We start from the raw sequence: 17,347 nt of genomic DNA, 5'->3' as shown, positions 1-17,347 counted from the left end.
GAGGAAAAGCCATGTGAGGATATAACAAGAAGGCGGCCATTGGAAGTCAGGAAGAGAGGCTTCCCCAGAAACCAGCCCTTCTGGCACCTTGGTCTTGTGTTGTCAGCCTCCAGAACTGTGAGAAACTAAATTTCTGTTGTTTAAGCTGTCAGTCTGTGGTATTCTATTATGGCAGTCAAAGCAGATGAATATACCTTTCCATATGGATTTCTGGACCTCTCACACTATGAAATCATTGGTTCACAAATTTTTCACAGTGAGTTGTAATCTCTAAAGGCTGGTGTGGAGGAAGGGTGGGTGTGGGCATAGGGAGAAGTAGTTAGCTACTTCAAAATCCAGTGCTTGAATTGATAGGAATAGCAATCCAGTTTTCAGCTAGGACTGAACCAGGTAGGAGAGCGTTTGATTTCTTCCACCTTTTTTTTTGTAGGGGGGTTGGAGATAGGAGGAGCTTGGATAGATTCTTCTCAATTCAGTTCCATCAAATGATAAACAGTAGAAACTCCCTCCGTCCGTCCTAACTTCAGCAGGGTGGAAAGCCATTATTTGATATAGTGTGTTTTCATTTTTTTCTTAGTCTTCATAAGATCGAGGTAAGATTTTTGCAGAGAAATTTCTGTTTTTGATAACCTTTATAGGAGATGCTACCTTTTCTCAGCAGGTTCAGGAAACCCTCTCTCTAGTAGAAGACAACTTGATGTTCTAAAAGGCTCAAAATAGCAGGTGATCAAAGTATCTGAATACTCCACTAGAGTGAGGAAGCTTAGAAACTCCACTTTATCTTTTGAAATTTGCATAGCTGCAATCTTATTGAGGGTATGACACATGTAGTATCCCAGCAGAGGCCCTGAAAACCAGAACAATGATTGCTCTTCACCACAGAAATTCTAGCTGCGTTTCTAACTGAGGACAAACTCTAAGAAGGAAGGATGCATGGCTCCTGTACTGGTGTTAAAAGGAGAGCTAACGAATACAGTAAGTCTGGGAATGGAGATACTCTGTTTTTGTTAGTTCATTTGTTCAATCTTTTATTCATCATTTGACATATATTATTGTGCAACTGTTACAAACCAGGCACTGTTCTACGTTCTGGGTGATAGTGCCATAAACAAAATAGATAACCCGTGTGGTGACTCATTCAGTGGAATTTTCAAGTAGGTTATCAGGGCTGTGGGTGCACTGGTTGGGAGGCATGTCTGTGCTCTGCGAGAAATTTTATCCCGGGAGCTCCAGCAGTCAGAGGAGCTACCCTACCAAATTCTAGGTGAGGTAAGTGTGTAGATTTGGCTTCCACATAAGGAAGCAATTTGACTTGTTCATCAGCAGAACAGTCTTCCTCTTGAGGTACTAAATTCCTTGCCATTGACATGATTCAAGCTGAGACTGTCCAGGATACAGTAGGTGAAGTCTCAGAATTCACTGACTAGAACTGTGAACTCCTCGAAGTCAGTTCTATGTCTCATTCAGTTTTGTGGCCGGTGCCTCACAGTGTCTGGCATATAGCAGGTGTTTGATAAGAGCTGGTAGGTAAATGAGTGGGTGGATAAACAAAGTGGAAGAGGGGTTGCACTAGATAGTCTTCCACGATCCCTGCAACTCCGAGATTCAGTGATTTCATATTAAGTCAGTGTCCAAAAGAGCTCAAAAATAAGGCTGCTCATCCCCGTCTCAAAGATTGGCAAGACTCACCGTGCAACATGGCTGCATCCAGGGTTCTCCATCCACTTGCATTGGCAGCAGCTTGTTTGTCCTGGAACCCAGAACACCAAGAGAACACAGTGAGCTTTTTCAAGTGAGAGAATCAAGGTTGTTCCCACCAGGAAAACAGAAGTAGGAAAATCTTATCTGCCCACCTAAGAGTGGTTCTCTAAGACTCTTTTGGAGAACTTGTTAAAAATAGATTTCTGAGACCACCTCAGGGAGTCTAACTTGGCAGGTCTGGGGCCAGGCCCAGTGGCCTGTGTTTCGGTGTGTGTGTGTGTGTGTGTGTGTGTGTGTTTTGTTTTGTTTTTTTGAGACGGAGTTCTGCTCTTGTTGCCCAGGCTGGAGTGCAATGGCACGATCTTGGCTCACTACAATCTCCACCTCCCAGGTTCAAGCGATTCTCCTGCCTCAGCCTCCCAAGTAGCTGGGATTACAGGCATGCACCACCACACCCGGCTAATTTTTTGTATTTTTAGTAGAGATGGGGTTTCTCCATGTTGGTCAAGCTGGTCTCGAACTCCCGACCTCAGGTGATCCGCCTGCCTCAGCCTCCCAAAAATGCTGGGATTACAGGCGTGAGCTACCGTGCTCGGCCAGGTCTGTGTTTTAATAAGCACTACAGGGGATTCTACTGCCTTGGTCCTCAGACCCCAGTTTGAGAAATACTGCTGTGGATGAGCAGTGAAATCCACAGAAGTCTGGGACACGGTGACCAGTGAGCATGGCAGCACCACCACTGAGCAGATGCTCCTCAAACAATCAGCTAGAAGGCCCGGAGTGCATGCCAAAAACTCCACTCTGAAAGGGGAACTGGCCTGGTCTCTATGTTGAGTGAGAGGTTGCATCATGTCAATGAGGTAATGTCTCCAATTTATACAACATACAGCTCAGGTCTGAGTGTGTCTTGCCTTGCAATCTATTCTAACCTCAATCCTGTTTTTTGTTTTGTTTTGTTTTTGAGATAGAGTCTCGCTCTGCCGCCCAGGCTGGAGTGCAGTGGTGCCATCTTGGCTCTCTGCAAGCTCCGCCTCCTGGGTTCACGCCATTCTCCTGCCTCAGCCTCCCAAGTAGCTGGGACTACAAGTGCCCGCCACCATGCCCAGCTAATTTTTTTGTATTTTTAGTGGAGACGGAGTTTCACCATGTTGGGCAGGATGGTCTCGATTTCCTGACCTTGTGATCTGCCCCGCCTTGTCCTCCCAAAGTGCTGGGATTATAGGCGTGAGCCACCGTACCCGGCCCAACCTCAATCCTTTTAAAAAATCTCCTGAACAAGTACACTCTGGGGTTGCATGGATTGTGGGCCTGGCTTACCTGGGAAACGGGGTCATCCAGGAATACTCTCCCCAGAGGAGAGGTAAAAGTGTTGCCTTCTTGCTTGAGACAAGGCTTTTCTGGCCTTGGCATATGGATTTTTAAAAAAGCGACAGAGTCTCACTCTGTTTCTCAGGCTGGAGTACAGTCATGTAATCATAGCTTACTACAGCCTTGACCTCTTGGGCTCAAGCAATCCTCCTACCTCAGCCTCCTGAATAGCTAGGACTACATGTGCACATCACCACACCTGGTTAATTTAAAAATCTTTTGTAGAAGGGGGTCTTGCTATGTTGCCCCCATTGCTCTTGAACTCCTGGCCTCAAGCAATCTTCCTTCCTCAGCTTCCCAAAGTGTTAGGATTAAAGATGTGAGCCACCACCCCCCGCCATAGATTTTAAAAGGAGAGAGATGAAGTTTTCTGACGTCCCTCTGCAGAAGAGTTATGAATTCATACTACATTGTCTTTGGAAGAAAAGGCAGGCTCTTTTGGAGGCCTCTGGTCTGGGTGAGCAGGGAACAGTTATCACCCATTGACATGGAAGCCCTCACCTGGGTTTGGCAACTGTTCTGTTCTTGAAATTATAAAATGGGAGGGAAAAGCTGTCTTCTGATGTGATGATTCTTTGATCAACCCTGAGGGTATTTAATAATAAAAACAATAAATCTACTAACAAAAACAAGAGTAAAGAGTGGCATTTTGGTTCTTGAGGCTGGGGATGGTATTCAGGAAATGGCCAGGAGGATGGGGCTCCTGGCTCACTCCCTCTGTTTCTATCTGGAAATAGAGCTACTGAATGTGAAGAAAAAGTCCTCCTCCTTATACATGGCTTTTGGATTCCTCAAGGATCAGGATATTCTGTTCTCTGTGGTTTTCATAAGTTATGGCTTAGATGTGTTAACAGACTGGACCTACTCAGTATTAGAGTCCTGGAGAATGGACAAGACTCAAGAATTAATCTGGAAAACAGGGACCGCATCAGGACACCAGCTCAGAAAGAAAGGAGAGCAAAGCTTTGGAGAATAGAAAAGACAGAAAACAAAAAGAGGAAATGAAGAAAAGGGGTCGATGGAGCAGACCTTCAGCTAAGAGACCTCAGGGAATCTGCTGTGGGGACCTTTCTGAGGAATGCAATGCAGTGCCAAGGGCAGAGTTTCTTCCAATGTGCTCTGATAATACTTGCCCATGGGAGAAAAGAATTCTGTGGTCAAATACCTTTGGGAAACCCAGCATCCTGTGGACTCCTCTAGGTGATCCCCAAGGCGTGTTAATAGATTTGGTCCATAGTAATTCAGTGAAAAAGGAAAGGAATAAAGACTTCTGACATAATCAGGTGGGAGAAGAATCTCAGACAAAGTGTGATGAGCTGCATTGATTAATCAGAGGCAACTGAAATCAGAGGATCCTCTCGATTAGACGTCATCTCTTCCAGGAGCCTGCAGTGGCTAACCTGTGTGGTCTGTATCCTAGAGTTGTCATCCTCTCTGTCAATTGTGCCAGTTTTGCTGATGTTGATGGCTTAGCATACAAAGACATATAGGAAATAGCATTTCTCAGGTCACTGTCTGAGAAAGAGCAGAGCAGAGCAGAGACATCGTTTTTTCATCAGAGTGTTCCCTCTGGCATCCCTCTGCCATCTATCTAACATTTTAATTTGCAAATATAAAAACGCCAAGGAGTTGGACCTTTGGTCTCTGGACCATTTAATCTTATACTCCTGTTTAGAGAACTTCACCAGATCAGTTTAATAGAACAGCAAACTGGTTGTGGCGGGTCCTCCAGTTGATGTTTTAGATGGGCGCATTACATCCTGTTTGGGAAATGGTCTACAAAGATGTTCTTTACAAACATCATCAAGCTTTTGTGCTGCACTCTCCCTGCCCTAAAATCCAAAGATGGCTTCTTAGTTGTCTGCACGAATGTGTAGGGAGATGGGGAGACGCAGAGGCTGTTAGGTGACAAAGAGGCATACCTGATGGTGACAGAGGAGCACTGGGCCAGCCTCCTGCCTGCACTCTTCAGGCCGGTGTAGATCTGCCCCATCTCCATGGCTCCTTCTAGCCCCACCACTTCAAGGAGTTGGTCACTGAGGTCTGCAAAGTGAGACAGCAAAAGTAGTGCATATACATCTCTCTGTTCCTCAGATAAGTTCTGGCCAGAAAGTCTGGTCCCCAGATGGCTAATGTCTGTATCCCTTCATCTCCCACCAAACACCTTTTTCATACTCACTCTGAATAGGGTGTTTCCCCAAAGATCAATAAATGTACCTTTTCATGAGGAGATGGTCAGTTTTAGTGAAAAAAGATTTTGATTCAGATATCATATATATCCAATAAATAGGTTACCATATCAAGAAGCCTCTTCAAATGTAGAGTGACATAAATGACAAACCAGCTATTTCTGATCATTTTCAACCTCCCAGTGCAGCTAAAGATATATTGGTTTGGAACTAGGATAGGAAGGAATGTTGATGAGGGCCATTACCCAAAGCTGGACCAAGTCTCTTTTCTCTGAATGTCTGAATAACATTTGGCCCCACTGACAACGACTGATGGTTAATTAACCTCAAATTTGGCCTGTGGTAAGTCACTGGTGAGCCAACCTCCTTGGATATCCTCAAGAAAACCAGTGACCTCTTTCAGGACACCAGGTGCCTAATCTAAGCCAAGGAAAAGAACATTTCACCAACATCAGAGTCTGTGAGCCCACAGTAGAAAAGGAGGGGCAGGAAGTTGGAGGCTCAGGCTCAGAGTCACTCAGGACCAATGGTCTCCCACAGTAGGATTTGCTTCTCATTCAGAACTTAGATGAGGTCCTTTTCTTCAGCATTGCTGAGGCTTGGATGGTGGCTCCGCAGTTTCTTGTGAAAGCAATAGCAGCATTAATGTTTGATGTTGGGCTCAAAACTCGCTTTTCCAGCACAACTTTCATTTACTTAAAACAGAAGCAAAATAAAAAGGCAGATTTTTAAAAAGCTTCCATTCCTCTGCCTACCAAGACAAAAGTAGCTTTCTCATAAGTTGTGGCTAATCACTAACATCCCCTTAATATCTACAAACTAGAAAACTGTGTCTATGTTAATGCTGTTGCTTATTTAACAGGTGGCTTCTATCTTGTAAAGTGCCTCCTGGTATAGTATAACAGTGTTAAGATTGGCAAGGAGATATTTGAGTTTGTCGTTACTCTTGTTTAGAAGGCTAACTATTGTTTAAAAAACAGTCTCTTGACGGATGTATTCCTAGTGAAGACAGTTAAACAAACCATTGGGCTGACCACAAATGTGTTAACATTGCTAGTCTAAATTACTGACGATCACTAATGGACATTAGCTGCCAACAGATACACGGCTTGCATCAGTCTTTCTGTGACAGGCACATAGCTTTTCCCCTCTACCTCTGTTGACAATCACATTCTCCCCTCATACTCCTTTCTTCATGTTTGTGAAAAGATACTGTTTCTCCTTAAACACTCCATCTCACTTGGACTTGGAATAAGAATCCACGAAAGGGTAATGTTTGTTTAGGAGAATGCTCCAGGCTCTCTGGAGTTTGGACCTATTAAACAGTGAATGTCTAAACCTCTAGTCACTTAATTAGCCTCCTTCTTACCAAAGAGGGTTGAATAACGTTGGATGGTCTAGCTCACTGTGTCATTCCAATAGTGTCTGTGAAAACATGGGCTATGAATGTGCGTGTGTGTGTTTTTGTGTGTGTGTGTGTAAGGTAGAGAGAGAAGGAGGATGGAGAAGAAAACAGGGAGGAGGAGAGAAAGGTATAGAGTATGTCTAGGGGTGAGGGGGGTTGAGGTTTGATGTTGGGCTAGGAGAGAGGGGGAGAAAAGAGAAGCAGAACTTTTCAGAAGTCTCTTGAGTGGCAGAGACAGATGTCTTGTAAAATGTTGTTCTTTGTACCAGGCTTTGGTATCTGATGGTGCTGTGATAGTTCAATGTTTTCCCTCCTTAAAACATTCCCTGGTAACAAAATGTTCTAAGAAGCAGGGAACTTAATAGACTCAAGTGTTTCAGCTTTACAATGTCTTGGTCTTTTAACAAATTTTCCCATTGAATGGCTTTAACTCCAAAGTTGTTATCACTTCCCACACATTACCTTGCAGCTATCACTTCCCACACATTACCTTGCTTCCTGGCTCTAGAAGAGAAGTAATGAAGGCTGATCTCATCAGCATGGTGGGTGGGTGGGGGCAGGGGCTTACACAGATGTGGGACTGAGGAGATTTGTAGGGAAAGGGGCTAGGATCTTGGCATACTGTTTGCCATCCTGCCTTTGAGTTTTCCCTGGCAGAGAGAGGCTGGGATGACTACAACTGAGGCAAGACCTGATTGCTCTTTTACTTCTCTACCATTGCCTAACTGATCTTTCCTTCTACTTCCGAGAATGCCTACAGAGAAGTCTTGAGGTAAAGAAATCTATGTAACATTGTTTCCCAAAGTTATAAGACCACAAGACCCTTTTCTTGTGTGTGATGCCTATGAACAACCCACAGCTTCCATTTTTTAGGAATGTATTTTGGGAAATTCTGGTATCACTTAATCCCCTTTACTTCCTCTATCACAGAGAAACTCAGGTACAACTTAAATTTGGAGTTAAAATGAAAGAGAACAGAATGCAAGTCAGTGTCTAGGCACACAGAACAATTAATGTTTAGATTGAGACATCTGGTATACCGGGTGTCTGTTTTACCTTAAGCATCAATGATTCAGGGTGTGATGTTGGCAATTCATGTCATCTCCATATTGCCTTTACACTCTTCAACTCACTAGTATTTAAGATGGAATGTGTATGCATGCACCTTAGTGAAACAGGAATTCATTCACTCACTCACTCATTCATTCAACAGTTACTGAGTAACAACTCGGTGCCAGACACTGTCTTGTAAGAGTTGGGATGCAAAATGTTCTATTGTTGAAGGGCTCTTAGCCAAGAGGGAGAAACCAAGTTAGGTGTAGAAAATGCTGTAATTGGACTGCAGGATCAAGGAAACCTGAGTGACTGATTCTGCTGGGGCAAGGTACAGAAGGCAGGTGTTCCAGAGCTCTAAAAGAGGTCTTGAAGGTTGAATGAGCACCAAGGTAATTTTTGGGTTGAAAAGAGGAAGGAAGAAGGACATTCCAGGCACAGGGATGATCATGGGTGGGGCTGGAAGGTCACAGGATGAAGAAAAAAAAAATAATTAAGCAATAAACCCACTTGGCAATTTCATTGTGAAATATAAAATGTATTATTTCCTCAGGAGAATTACTGTCCAGAGACTCTTTTTGGCCAGAGCTAGAGGAAGAGGGTCTCTGGGCCAGCATGAGCTTGTCGCATCCATAGAGCTAGGACTTTCAGTGCTGCTCTTATTTATTTCTTGGTAGCAAAGCCTTGTACAGTGTTTTGCGTGTAGTGAACACATAATATAAGCGCTCCAAGTAAAGAGGATGATAACAAATGGGAAAATAGAAAAAGGAGAATGTGGAGGCAAGGGAGGAAAAGCAAGGATGACAGTAGGGGTTCCAATCTGGCCCATTCAGTTCAGCCTCCAGGAAATGCAAATCTGATTATGTCATCCACATATGAAAAGTCCTCAGTGGCACCCGTTATAATACCAAGGGCTGGCCGGGCGCGGTGGCTCCCGCCTGTAATCCCAGCACTTTGGGAGGCCAAGGCAGGCAGATCATCTGAGGTCAGGAGTTCAAGACTAGCTTGGCCAATATGGTGAAACCCTGTCTCTACCAAAAATGCAAAAAAATAAAAATAAAAAATAATAAGCCGGGTGTGGTGGTGGGTGCCTGTAATCCCAGCTATTTGGGAGGCTGAGACAGGAGAATCGCTTGAACCCGGGAGGCAGATATTGCAGTGAGCCAAGATCGCACCACTGCACTCCAGCCTGGGCGACAGAGCAAGACTCTGTCTCAAACAAACAAACAAACAGAAAACACCAAATGCTGGAGAAGGGAATATGCAGTGTGCATACTTTCACACTGAAAACGTAAACTGGTAGGAAGGAAACAATTTGGCCAATTTTACTGAGTATAAAACTTCCTTACTGCTTGATCCATTAATTTCTTTCTTGGTATTGATCATGAAAATCACTGATAGAAACTAACTTCATACAAATATGTACATTGAGGCATCATTTGCAACAGGAAATCTCCCTGCCCCCATTTCTTCCTGTATGGGAATAGTTAAATAAGTGATACGGTATCTATGTGATGAAATTTTTTTGCTGACATTAAAATATTTACGAAGTTTCAATAACATTAAATATTGTTTATGTTAAAATGTTAAGTGTGAAGGCAAGATGTAAACTTACTTGTATAGCGTTCTTTCAACTAGGTAAGAATATGCATAAAAGAAAAGGACAAATCCCAACAAAATCTTAACGGTGGTGAGTTCTGGGTAATTAAATGAAAGGTAATTATTATTTTCTTCTTTATGCTTTTTGGTATTTCTTATTTTCCATAAGTATGCATTAATGTTATAACAAAAGTGATGTAGAAAAAGATATCAACTGCTCTTCACAGTTATAAAAATAATGCTCACACTCTCCGGTTTAATGCCCAAGGTCCAATTTCCATCTGGCAAGGGGCTGCCTCTGCAGTTTACTTCCTGTCTTTGTGGGACTAGATGCCTGCTGCAGACACACACAACATGTCATTCCCCAGGCAAACCCTACTGTTTCCTCCTCTGTGCTTTTAAATATACTCTACATATGCTTTCTCCCACTTTCATTTATCTATCAAAACTCAGGTCAAGTGTCATCAACTTCCAGAAGTTTAAAAGGAACTTCAAATTCCTGTGCCTGCAGTTTGACTTAGATGCTCCTCCTCAAACTCTCCCAGGTAGATATAGTCAAAGAAAGAACAAGGAAGACAAGGGCATTGATGATATTGGCTGTGGGCAGGAGATGGCTGCAGTAATTACTGTGCCACAGGGTCTAGGTTGAATAGGAAAGGAGATGGACTGAATGAAAAGGGAGAAGGTGAGTAAGAGACTTAAGGAGTTCTAGAAACAGCTGTTCTGAGACAGTGAAAGAGAGGGTTGGGGAGAGGAGCTGTGAACAGCACTAGCTGATGACAAATTCCACCTGTAGTCCCAGTGGTGGGCAGCTGAAATGGATGGTGGAGGGTGGGATTAGAGTCAAGGAGAAATGAGGCTAGGCCAGTGGTTCCTAAACTTTGCTGAGTGTTACAATGACCTAGGGAGCTTTTAAAATCAACAATACCAGGTTGCACCCTATACCAATTAAATCAGAACGTGTGAGCATAGGAGCTAGGCATCAGTCTTTGTTTTTAAGTATTTCCAGGTGATTGAAAAATGCAGCACAGTTTGGGAACCGCTGGGCTAAGTTATTGGGTGGATCATTCCCATTGGTCAGTAGTTCTCAAAGTCTAGTTCTGGACCAGCAGCCTCAGCATCACCTGGGAACTTGATAGAAATGCAAATTCTTAGGCCACACCCCAGACCTACCCAATCAGGCAGTCTGGAGTTTGGGCCCAGCAGTCTGTGTTCTGACAAGCCCTCTGGAAGATTCTGAGGCATGCTTAAGTTTGAGAACTTGGGCCTTAGGCAATAAAATTGCCCAAAATATATACAGAAGTTGGAGTGAAGAAGAATGTCAACAAGTTATTTCATGACTGCTTTGATCTATTGCTATTTCAATGGAAAATTTGAAATAATAATATTGACCTCAAAATGGGGTTATGAGATTTAAATGGCAGACCTGTATGTGAAAGTGGCTGGCACAGAGTGGGCACTCAAAATACATTAGTTTCACTTTCCTTTTTCTCCACGTTCACCCTGACGACTCCCAATGGTCAGTCTATCTACCTTGTTAGAGCTGTGTACAAGAGTCCCTAGGCCATAATATTAAGGCTACAAACATTTTCTTAAATCTTCAATGTTCCTCATAGTTTTACGCTTCCTGTAAAGGTCAGAACTCCAGATGAGCTTAATACGGATGAGTAAAGGCTAGCAGAACACTCTGGGGCACATCTGACATGTCCAGTCTTTCTTTGGGAACATCTGGAAGCCAAAACAAACAATAGAAACAAAAAACAAAAACAATGTTCAAATTCCTTAGCTAGGTGTGCAAATATCCCTCTGCTTGGACAACTCCTGTTTAGCCTCCTGGGATGCCCCAGGCACCATGATAGTAGTTCCTTCTTCTGTGCTTAGATAGTGGATCTCACCCAACAACTGGCTCTGTACGTATCACTCTCTCAACTCCATTGCAGGACTGTGTTCTTGTTTTGTTTATCTGTGTATCTCTAGCAACTAGACCAGCCTTTGGCATATAGAAGGCTCTTGATATATGTTTGTTGAATAAACTGAATAATATAGATGCTTGAGAGCCAAAGACTTTGACAAGTTTGGCTAGAAGAAGAAAAGAGATAATAATCGATAATAATAATAATAATAACTATAGTTGCCTGCGGTTATCAATGGGGGATTGGTTTTAGGACCCCTGCAAATACCAAAACAGATGCTCAAGTCCCCGATATAAAATAGTGCAGTATTTGCATATAACCAGTGCACATGCTCCTGTTACTTTAAATCATCTCTGGATTACGTATAATACCTAATACAATGCAAATGCTCTGTAAACGGTTGTTATACTGTATTGTTTAGAGAATAGTGACAAGAAAAAACGTCTACACGTGTTCAGTACAGGCATAACCATCCATTTAGGAAAAAAAAACCTTTGATCTGCTGTTGCTTAAAGCCACAAATGCAGAACCCATGAATATAGAAACCTGACTGCACTTGCCCAGATTGTACTGGGTAACAGGTTTTCCATGAATTAACTCATGTAATCTGCATATAACAGTCAATTTCTACCCAGCCTGGTTTTTGCTTCTCTCCTTTATTGCATAATTTTTCTGTCCATTCTCATCCTAGTTGCTTTTTTCTTTTCTTTTCTTTCTTTCTTTTTTTTTTTTTTTTCTGAGATGGAGTCTTGCTCTGTCGCCCAGGCTGGAGTGCAATGGCATGATCTCGGCTCACCACAACCTCTGCCTCCCAGGTTCAAGAGATTCTGCCACCTCAGCCTCCTGAGTATCTGGGATTACAGGCACCCACCATCATGCCCAGCTAATTTTTACAGAGATGGGGTTTCACCATGTTGGCCAGGCTGGTCTTGAACTCCTGATTTCAGGTGATCTGCCCGCCTTGGCTTCCCAAAGTGCTGGGATTACAGGTGTGAGCCACCGCACCTGGCCCCTGGTTGCTTTTTTGCATTAGTGAAAATTCAGTCATTTAAGAGGCAGGGGGATCTCTGGGTGTCCTGATTTGGGCTCTTCTTTTACAGTGCCTTTGAGAAGTGTGGGATATCCTTAGCTTAAGAGGATGCTTTGCTACCCTCAATCCCACTCCTACTCCACTTCCCCTTCCATCAGCACATGAGGGTTCAGGTCTTGGGGCTGCCATGGAGCAGCCCGGGGAATCAAACAACCCTGAAAGGAGGTGCAGGGCGCCTGACTATGTATGGAGCCAACAGAGTTTCTAAACCATACCGCCATAGTGGCAAGGAAGCCTGCCCCATACCTTAGAGCATCTGTGTCATGTGATAAAACCTGTGGGCCCTGTTCGTTTACCTGGGTTACAGCAGCACTGGCATGCTAAGATGTTAGGTGCTATTGTTTGGGCTGCAATCCTGTCAGTTCAGTGGATAACAGTAGTTAGCCAATGCTCATGTTGAGCTCTGACTGGCAGGGGTATGCATCTGATTCATTAGAAATGCAAACAGGAATTTGTCACTACTTAATACATGGCCGCTGATAGAAAAACTGGAGTCACAGAGGTAAAGAAAAAAGCTGGGAAACTCTACACTAAGTTCTTGAGGATGGGACTAATGGCTTAATTGCTGTGTCATTTAGGGTAAGTCATTTGTTGTCTCTGAGCCTGTTTTCACATCTCGAAAACAGGGGCTGCATTAGTCTGACCAGGCTTGCATAAACAAGCAGCCACAGGCTGGAGGGCTTAGAAGGCAGAAATGTATTTTCTCACAGTTCTGGAGGCTGGAAGTCCAAGGTCAAAGTGCCAGCAGGGTGGGTTTCCTCTGAGACCCCTCCCTTTGGCTGGCAGTTGGCTGCCCTCTGGCTGCCTCTTTACAGGGCTGTTCCTCCATGCATATGGCCCTTGGTGTTTCTCTGTGTGTCCAAATCTCTTCTTATAAGGACACCAGTCAGACTGGATTAGGGCCCACCCTAATAAACTCATTTTAACTTAATCACCTCATTAAGGCTCTGTCTCCAAATACAGTCACACTCTGAGGTGCTGGGGGTTAGGGCTTCTTTGATGCGTGAAGTTTTGGGGGACACAATTCTGCCCATACAGGGATAATCATAAACCCTACTTCGTGGGTTATTCTGAGAACAAAAGAGATAAAGAATATCAAGGTGTTCTATAAAAAGCCACGTCCCTTATCATTGTGCTACTGAGAAGCTGACAAGTGCTGTGTGTGTGTGGGATCTTCTTACCCTCCTCAGAAAGAAAGGACACAAGCCCAGTTTTGCTTGCAGTGGGGCCAGGTTCAGTCCCCACAGTCTAGACAGGTGCGTGGGAGCTGGCAGGCCTCTTTGCAGACTTAGCCCGCTAAGGCTGCGGCAGGCATGTCCTCGGGCTCCTCTCCTGCCTCCAAATTTCCGTGGAGATGGGCATGTGTCCTTGGTGGCTCGGGCACTCAAAGCTCAACAAAGCTGGGCACTGCTCAGCTCCTCTGAACCTCCCAGTTGGACTGGTCTGCACAGATGAAACACTGCTCCTGGCAAAAGAGCTTTAAAGCACAGCTCAAAGGCAATGTAGTCTGAAAAAGGCCTAGGGGTGGGGAAATGGAAAGAATCCTGAAAGACTGTTTCCTGATCTTCTACAGGGGAAGGGGACTGGGGTTCCCCAGGAACAAACCAATGAGTAAGAAAGGAAAGCTCTAACTGGTCAATCTCCATTCCCACGTTCCCGCCTGGCCTCTCAAATCACCAGGCCTTCAGGCATCCCAACCATAACTAAGCTGAAGAATACTCTATGATTAATGCTTTCCCCAGAGAAACTGACCCTGTCATAAAGAGAGAGGCAGAGGGCTTATTCCTTGGTCTTCCATGAACCCAGCACAGAGAATGTACCCTCGTGACAGGTTGTGAAACAGCATGAGCTTCGGACAGAGTTGGGTCTGATCCTGTCACTTGGAAGAAGGCTCTTAACTTTTCTGAGTCTGCCTTTTATCTGGAAAATGTATTAATAGATACAATAAGTCACTGGCAGGGTTGTCTCGAAGTTTAGAAGGGATGCCCTCAAATACCTTGTATGATTAGGATGGGATCAGAGCAGCACACAGAGGGCCCTCAAGAAACACTTGCTCTTACTGCAATTTTATGTTTCTTTACAAAGGGATATCCTCAGGAAGTTCCATCTTTGCCACACAGTAAGTGCATGGCCTTCTGTAGATGGTAATTCATGTAACTTAGAGAAGGTTATGGAGGAAGAGAAGGAGATGAGAGGGAGGGAGGGGAAGGATAGGTGAAAAAAAGGAGAAGGGAGGGGCGGGGAGGATTCTGAGTAAGAGAAAGGCAGAGAGACGGTAAAGAGCAGAGATATTATGACCTTGAGAATTTAGGGTGACTTGCCCTCTGGCAAGTGAAGCATCTCTATTCCTTTTTTTCTTTTTACTCCAAAACAGGGGGGAAACTCACCCTTTTATTTGAAAATGAACTCCCCTCCTTTCCCTGTGGCTGTGTGTGTGTGTGTGTGTGTATGTGTGTGTATGTGTGTGTGTGTGACACAATCCCACAACCATCCTGGTTGCCTTCTCTTGTTCCTGGGCTGAGCAAGGTGGGAGCAGAGCAGGTTCTAGACATCTTTAAGGCATGGGTTGGATACTCTTAGGCCAGTTGGGTACCCCGCTCCTTTGTGCCATGCCCTTGTCACACTGGTTTGTGGGTTTCTGCTCCTCTCAGGGCTCTGTAAGCCCCATCAAAGCATACAAGTGGCCAGAGGGCATCGAGTGGTCTTTGAGTCTGGATAATCCCATTGGGAAGAGGTAGGAAGCAGAAGCAGGGAGAGCCACTGCTTTCTGACAGGGAGAGGGCCTGCAGAGCCTGAGGGAGAAACGACGTGTGGGCCCAGCAGGCAGGACTGGAATTGTGTCTGTTCTGGCTCTGTCTACTTGTGTGACCTGGGAAAATCACTTCCCTCCTCAGGGCCTCAGTTTCCCCCAATTGAGGGTGGAGGCATCCTATCCCTAAGGTCTATTTGCACTTTTTCAGCCAAGATGGAGGCTGGATTTCCTGATGGTCTGAGTCAAGGGCAGACGGGTAGGAGACCTCACCTGTCCTCACACTGTGCAGAAGACGGAACATTCAGTACAGCCCTACACTGAGGCAAGAGAAAGTGTGAGGGCCTGCACACAATGGCCATTGTTGTTGGTTCCTGAAAACCTGCTTATGTGGTGGGCGGGGCAGGAAAAATATGTCCTCCATTCTGTGTGGCTTTATCTTCTGGGATTCCCCAGGGCTCCAATGAAGGTGCTGTATGTTGGGGCTTTGAAAGCTCTGTGCATGAGGGTCAGGTGCTTCAGAGTGGGAGGCAGTGCACTGGCAGAGCTGTATGGTGGGGAATGTCCCAATGGCTCTGAAGCAAGGGTCTGACATGAGCACGGCCCTAAGAGAAGCCAAGGGTGGGGATGTCCTTTAAGGCCTGGGAGCCATCAGAGCTATGGAATCTTGATCTGGTGGTCCCAGTGAGGTCCAGTGCTGGGCACAGACTCCACAGCCTAGACCTTTACAAAGGACAATAGCAGGAATTGACACATGGGATCTAATTAAACTAAAGAGCTTCTGCACAGCAAAAGAAATGATCAACAGAGTTAACAGACAGCTTACAGAATGGGAGAAAAATGTTGGAAACTCTGCATCCAACAAAGGTTTTTCTTTCAATCCTCGTGGCAACTCCGTTAAAAACTACTATCCCAACATAAACAACAACAACAACAAGTCCTTCAGGCTCAGAGGCTAAGAAACTTGCCTAATATCAGAGAGCTGGCATACCGTAAAGCTGGAATTCAAACCAAGGCCCGATTCAAAAAATAAGCTCATTTGAAAGGACGCAAGGCAGAGACAAAGTACCTTGGAGTGACAGGGTGTCTGAAGGCAGGGAGGTGAGCTTGGGTGGGGGTGAGCCTCTTCTCATCTCCTCTTAGGGAAACCTTGGCTACACGATCTTATTAAATGAAATGCTGAATGCTTCGGCTTGAAGGTAAAATACTAGTTGCCATAGTATCTGGCATTACTTTACCCACTGAGCTCAGGAATCTCATTCAGGGTACACTGTATATAATAAAATAAATCAATTAGTGGTAAGATTTTCCAGCTTAAATCAATCCTGATTCTCAGGCGTGGCATATATAAGGTACATTCCAGAGATCTGCATTGGCCAAACTAATCACAGCTCAACGGGCTGCCTACAGCACCTACTATTGAGAGATCATCTTAGAAAGATCTTATAAAGGAACTAATCACATTCCCTAAGATCATCTCAGATTCTCCAGAAAGGCAAAGTTGGAGGAAGGGCACGACAGGGAGGGCCTTTTTCTGGTGGTTGGGTCAGGGTTGGCCAGAAAGGGGGAGGTGTGGGAGGGCGTTGGGTGTGTGTGGAAAGAATCCTATGTTTGGAATACTAGGATTTGGGCTCTAGTCCCAGATCCACCAGCTAACACAGTCTTGGATAGGTCAGTTAACCTCCCTGGGCCTTGTTTTTCTAATCTATAAAGTATTCCTCAGGGGTGCTGTAGGGGATTAAAATGAAATGATGAATGCAAAATATTCCTGGCATCTAGTGCTAGATCCAAGTAAGTACTTAACACATGCTGGATGAATAGACCTGAAGATGAAAAGAGATGGGCGCCGGCCTCACGCTAGAGGTGCTCAGGGGCAAAGGTCTCTGCCGATGTCTCTGTTCTGCTAACAGAAGCCCCTGTTGATGGGGAGAGGTTTGAGTGTGGAGGCAGGCAGGAAGAGGCTGAGCTTGTTGGGAGAAGGAGCAGGGGTCCTGCTGGGTGGTTTGTGGGGAGGGAGGAATCACCTGTGTGGCAGTGTCCTCTGTCCACCCCTTACTTACTGTTGGCTCTGTCCATTCTTCCCTTCGGGCTACTAACTCTCAATTTGAGGTCCTGGAGCTGGAAGCCCGCATTCTGCATTAGTCTCCTCACTGGCCTCGTTGCCACCAGGTTCTTTCCCTTCCTTGCCTTGTTGCCACCAGGTTCTTTCCCTTCCTTCTAATCCAAACTGCACGTGACTCTCAGATCCTATTGCTCCTGGCTGAAAAACCTTCATCTCTT

The 17,347-nt window shown here is 44.8% G+C and overlaps 1 protein-coding gene across 4 annotated transcripts in view; it reads right to left on the bottom strand.

Moving 5' to 3' along the window:
• Positions 1-17,347, bottom strand: part of DGKG (diacylglycerol kinase gamma) — a 214,335-nt gene that overhangs the window by 12,650 nt on the left and 184,338 nt on the right. For all 4 annotated transcript variants that reach the window (XM_025375538.1, XM_025375539.1, XM_025375541.1 and 1 more), the window contains 2 exons: positions 4,992-5,112; positions 1,690-1,750 (listed from right to left, as the gene is read on the bottom strand). In XM_025375538.1, coding sequence (XP_025231323.1) covers positions 1,690-1,750; positions 4,992-5,112 — 182 coding nt within the window. The remainder of the gene's footprint in view (positions 1-1,689; positions 1,751-4,991; positions 5,113-17,347) is intronic.

The sequence above is a fragment of the Theropithecus gelada genome, chromosome 2 (genome assembly GCF_003255815.1).
Source record: "Theropithecus gelada isolate Dixy chromosome 2, Tgel_1.0, whole genome shotgun sequence".
Lineage (NCBI taxonomy): Eukaryota > Metazoa > Chordata > Mammalia > Primates > Cercopithecidae > Theropithecus > Theropithecus gelada.
Note: the sequence above shows the minus strand (reverse complement) of the source record. Positions and strands in the feature narration are given on the sequence as shown.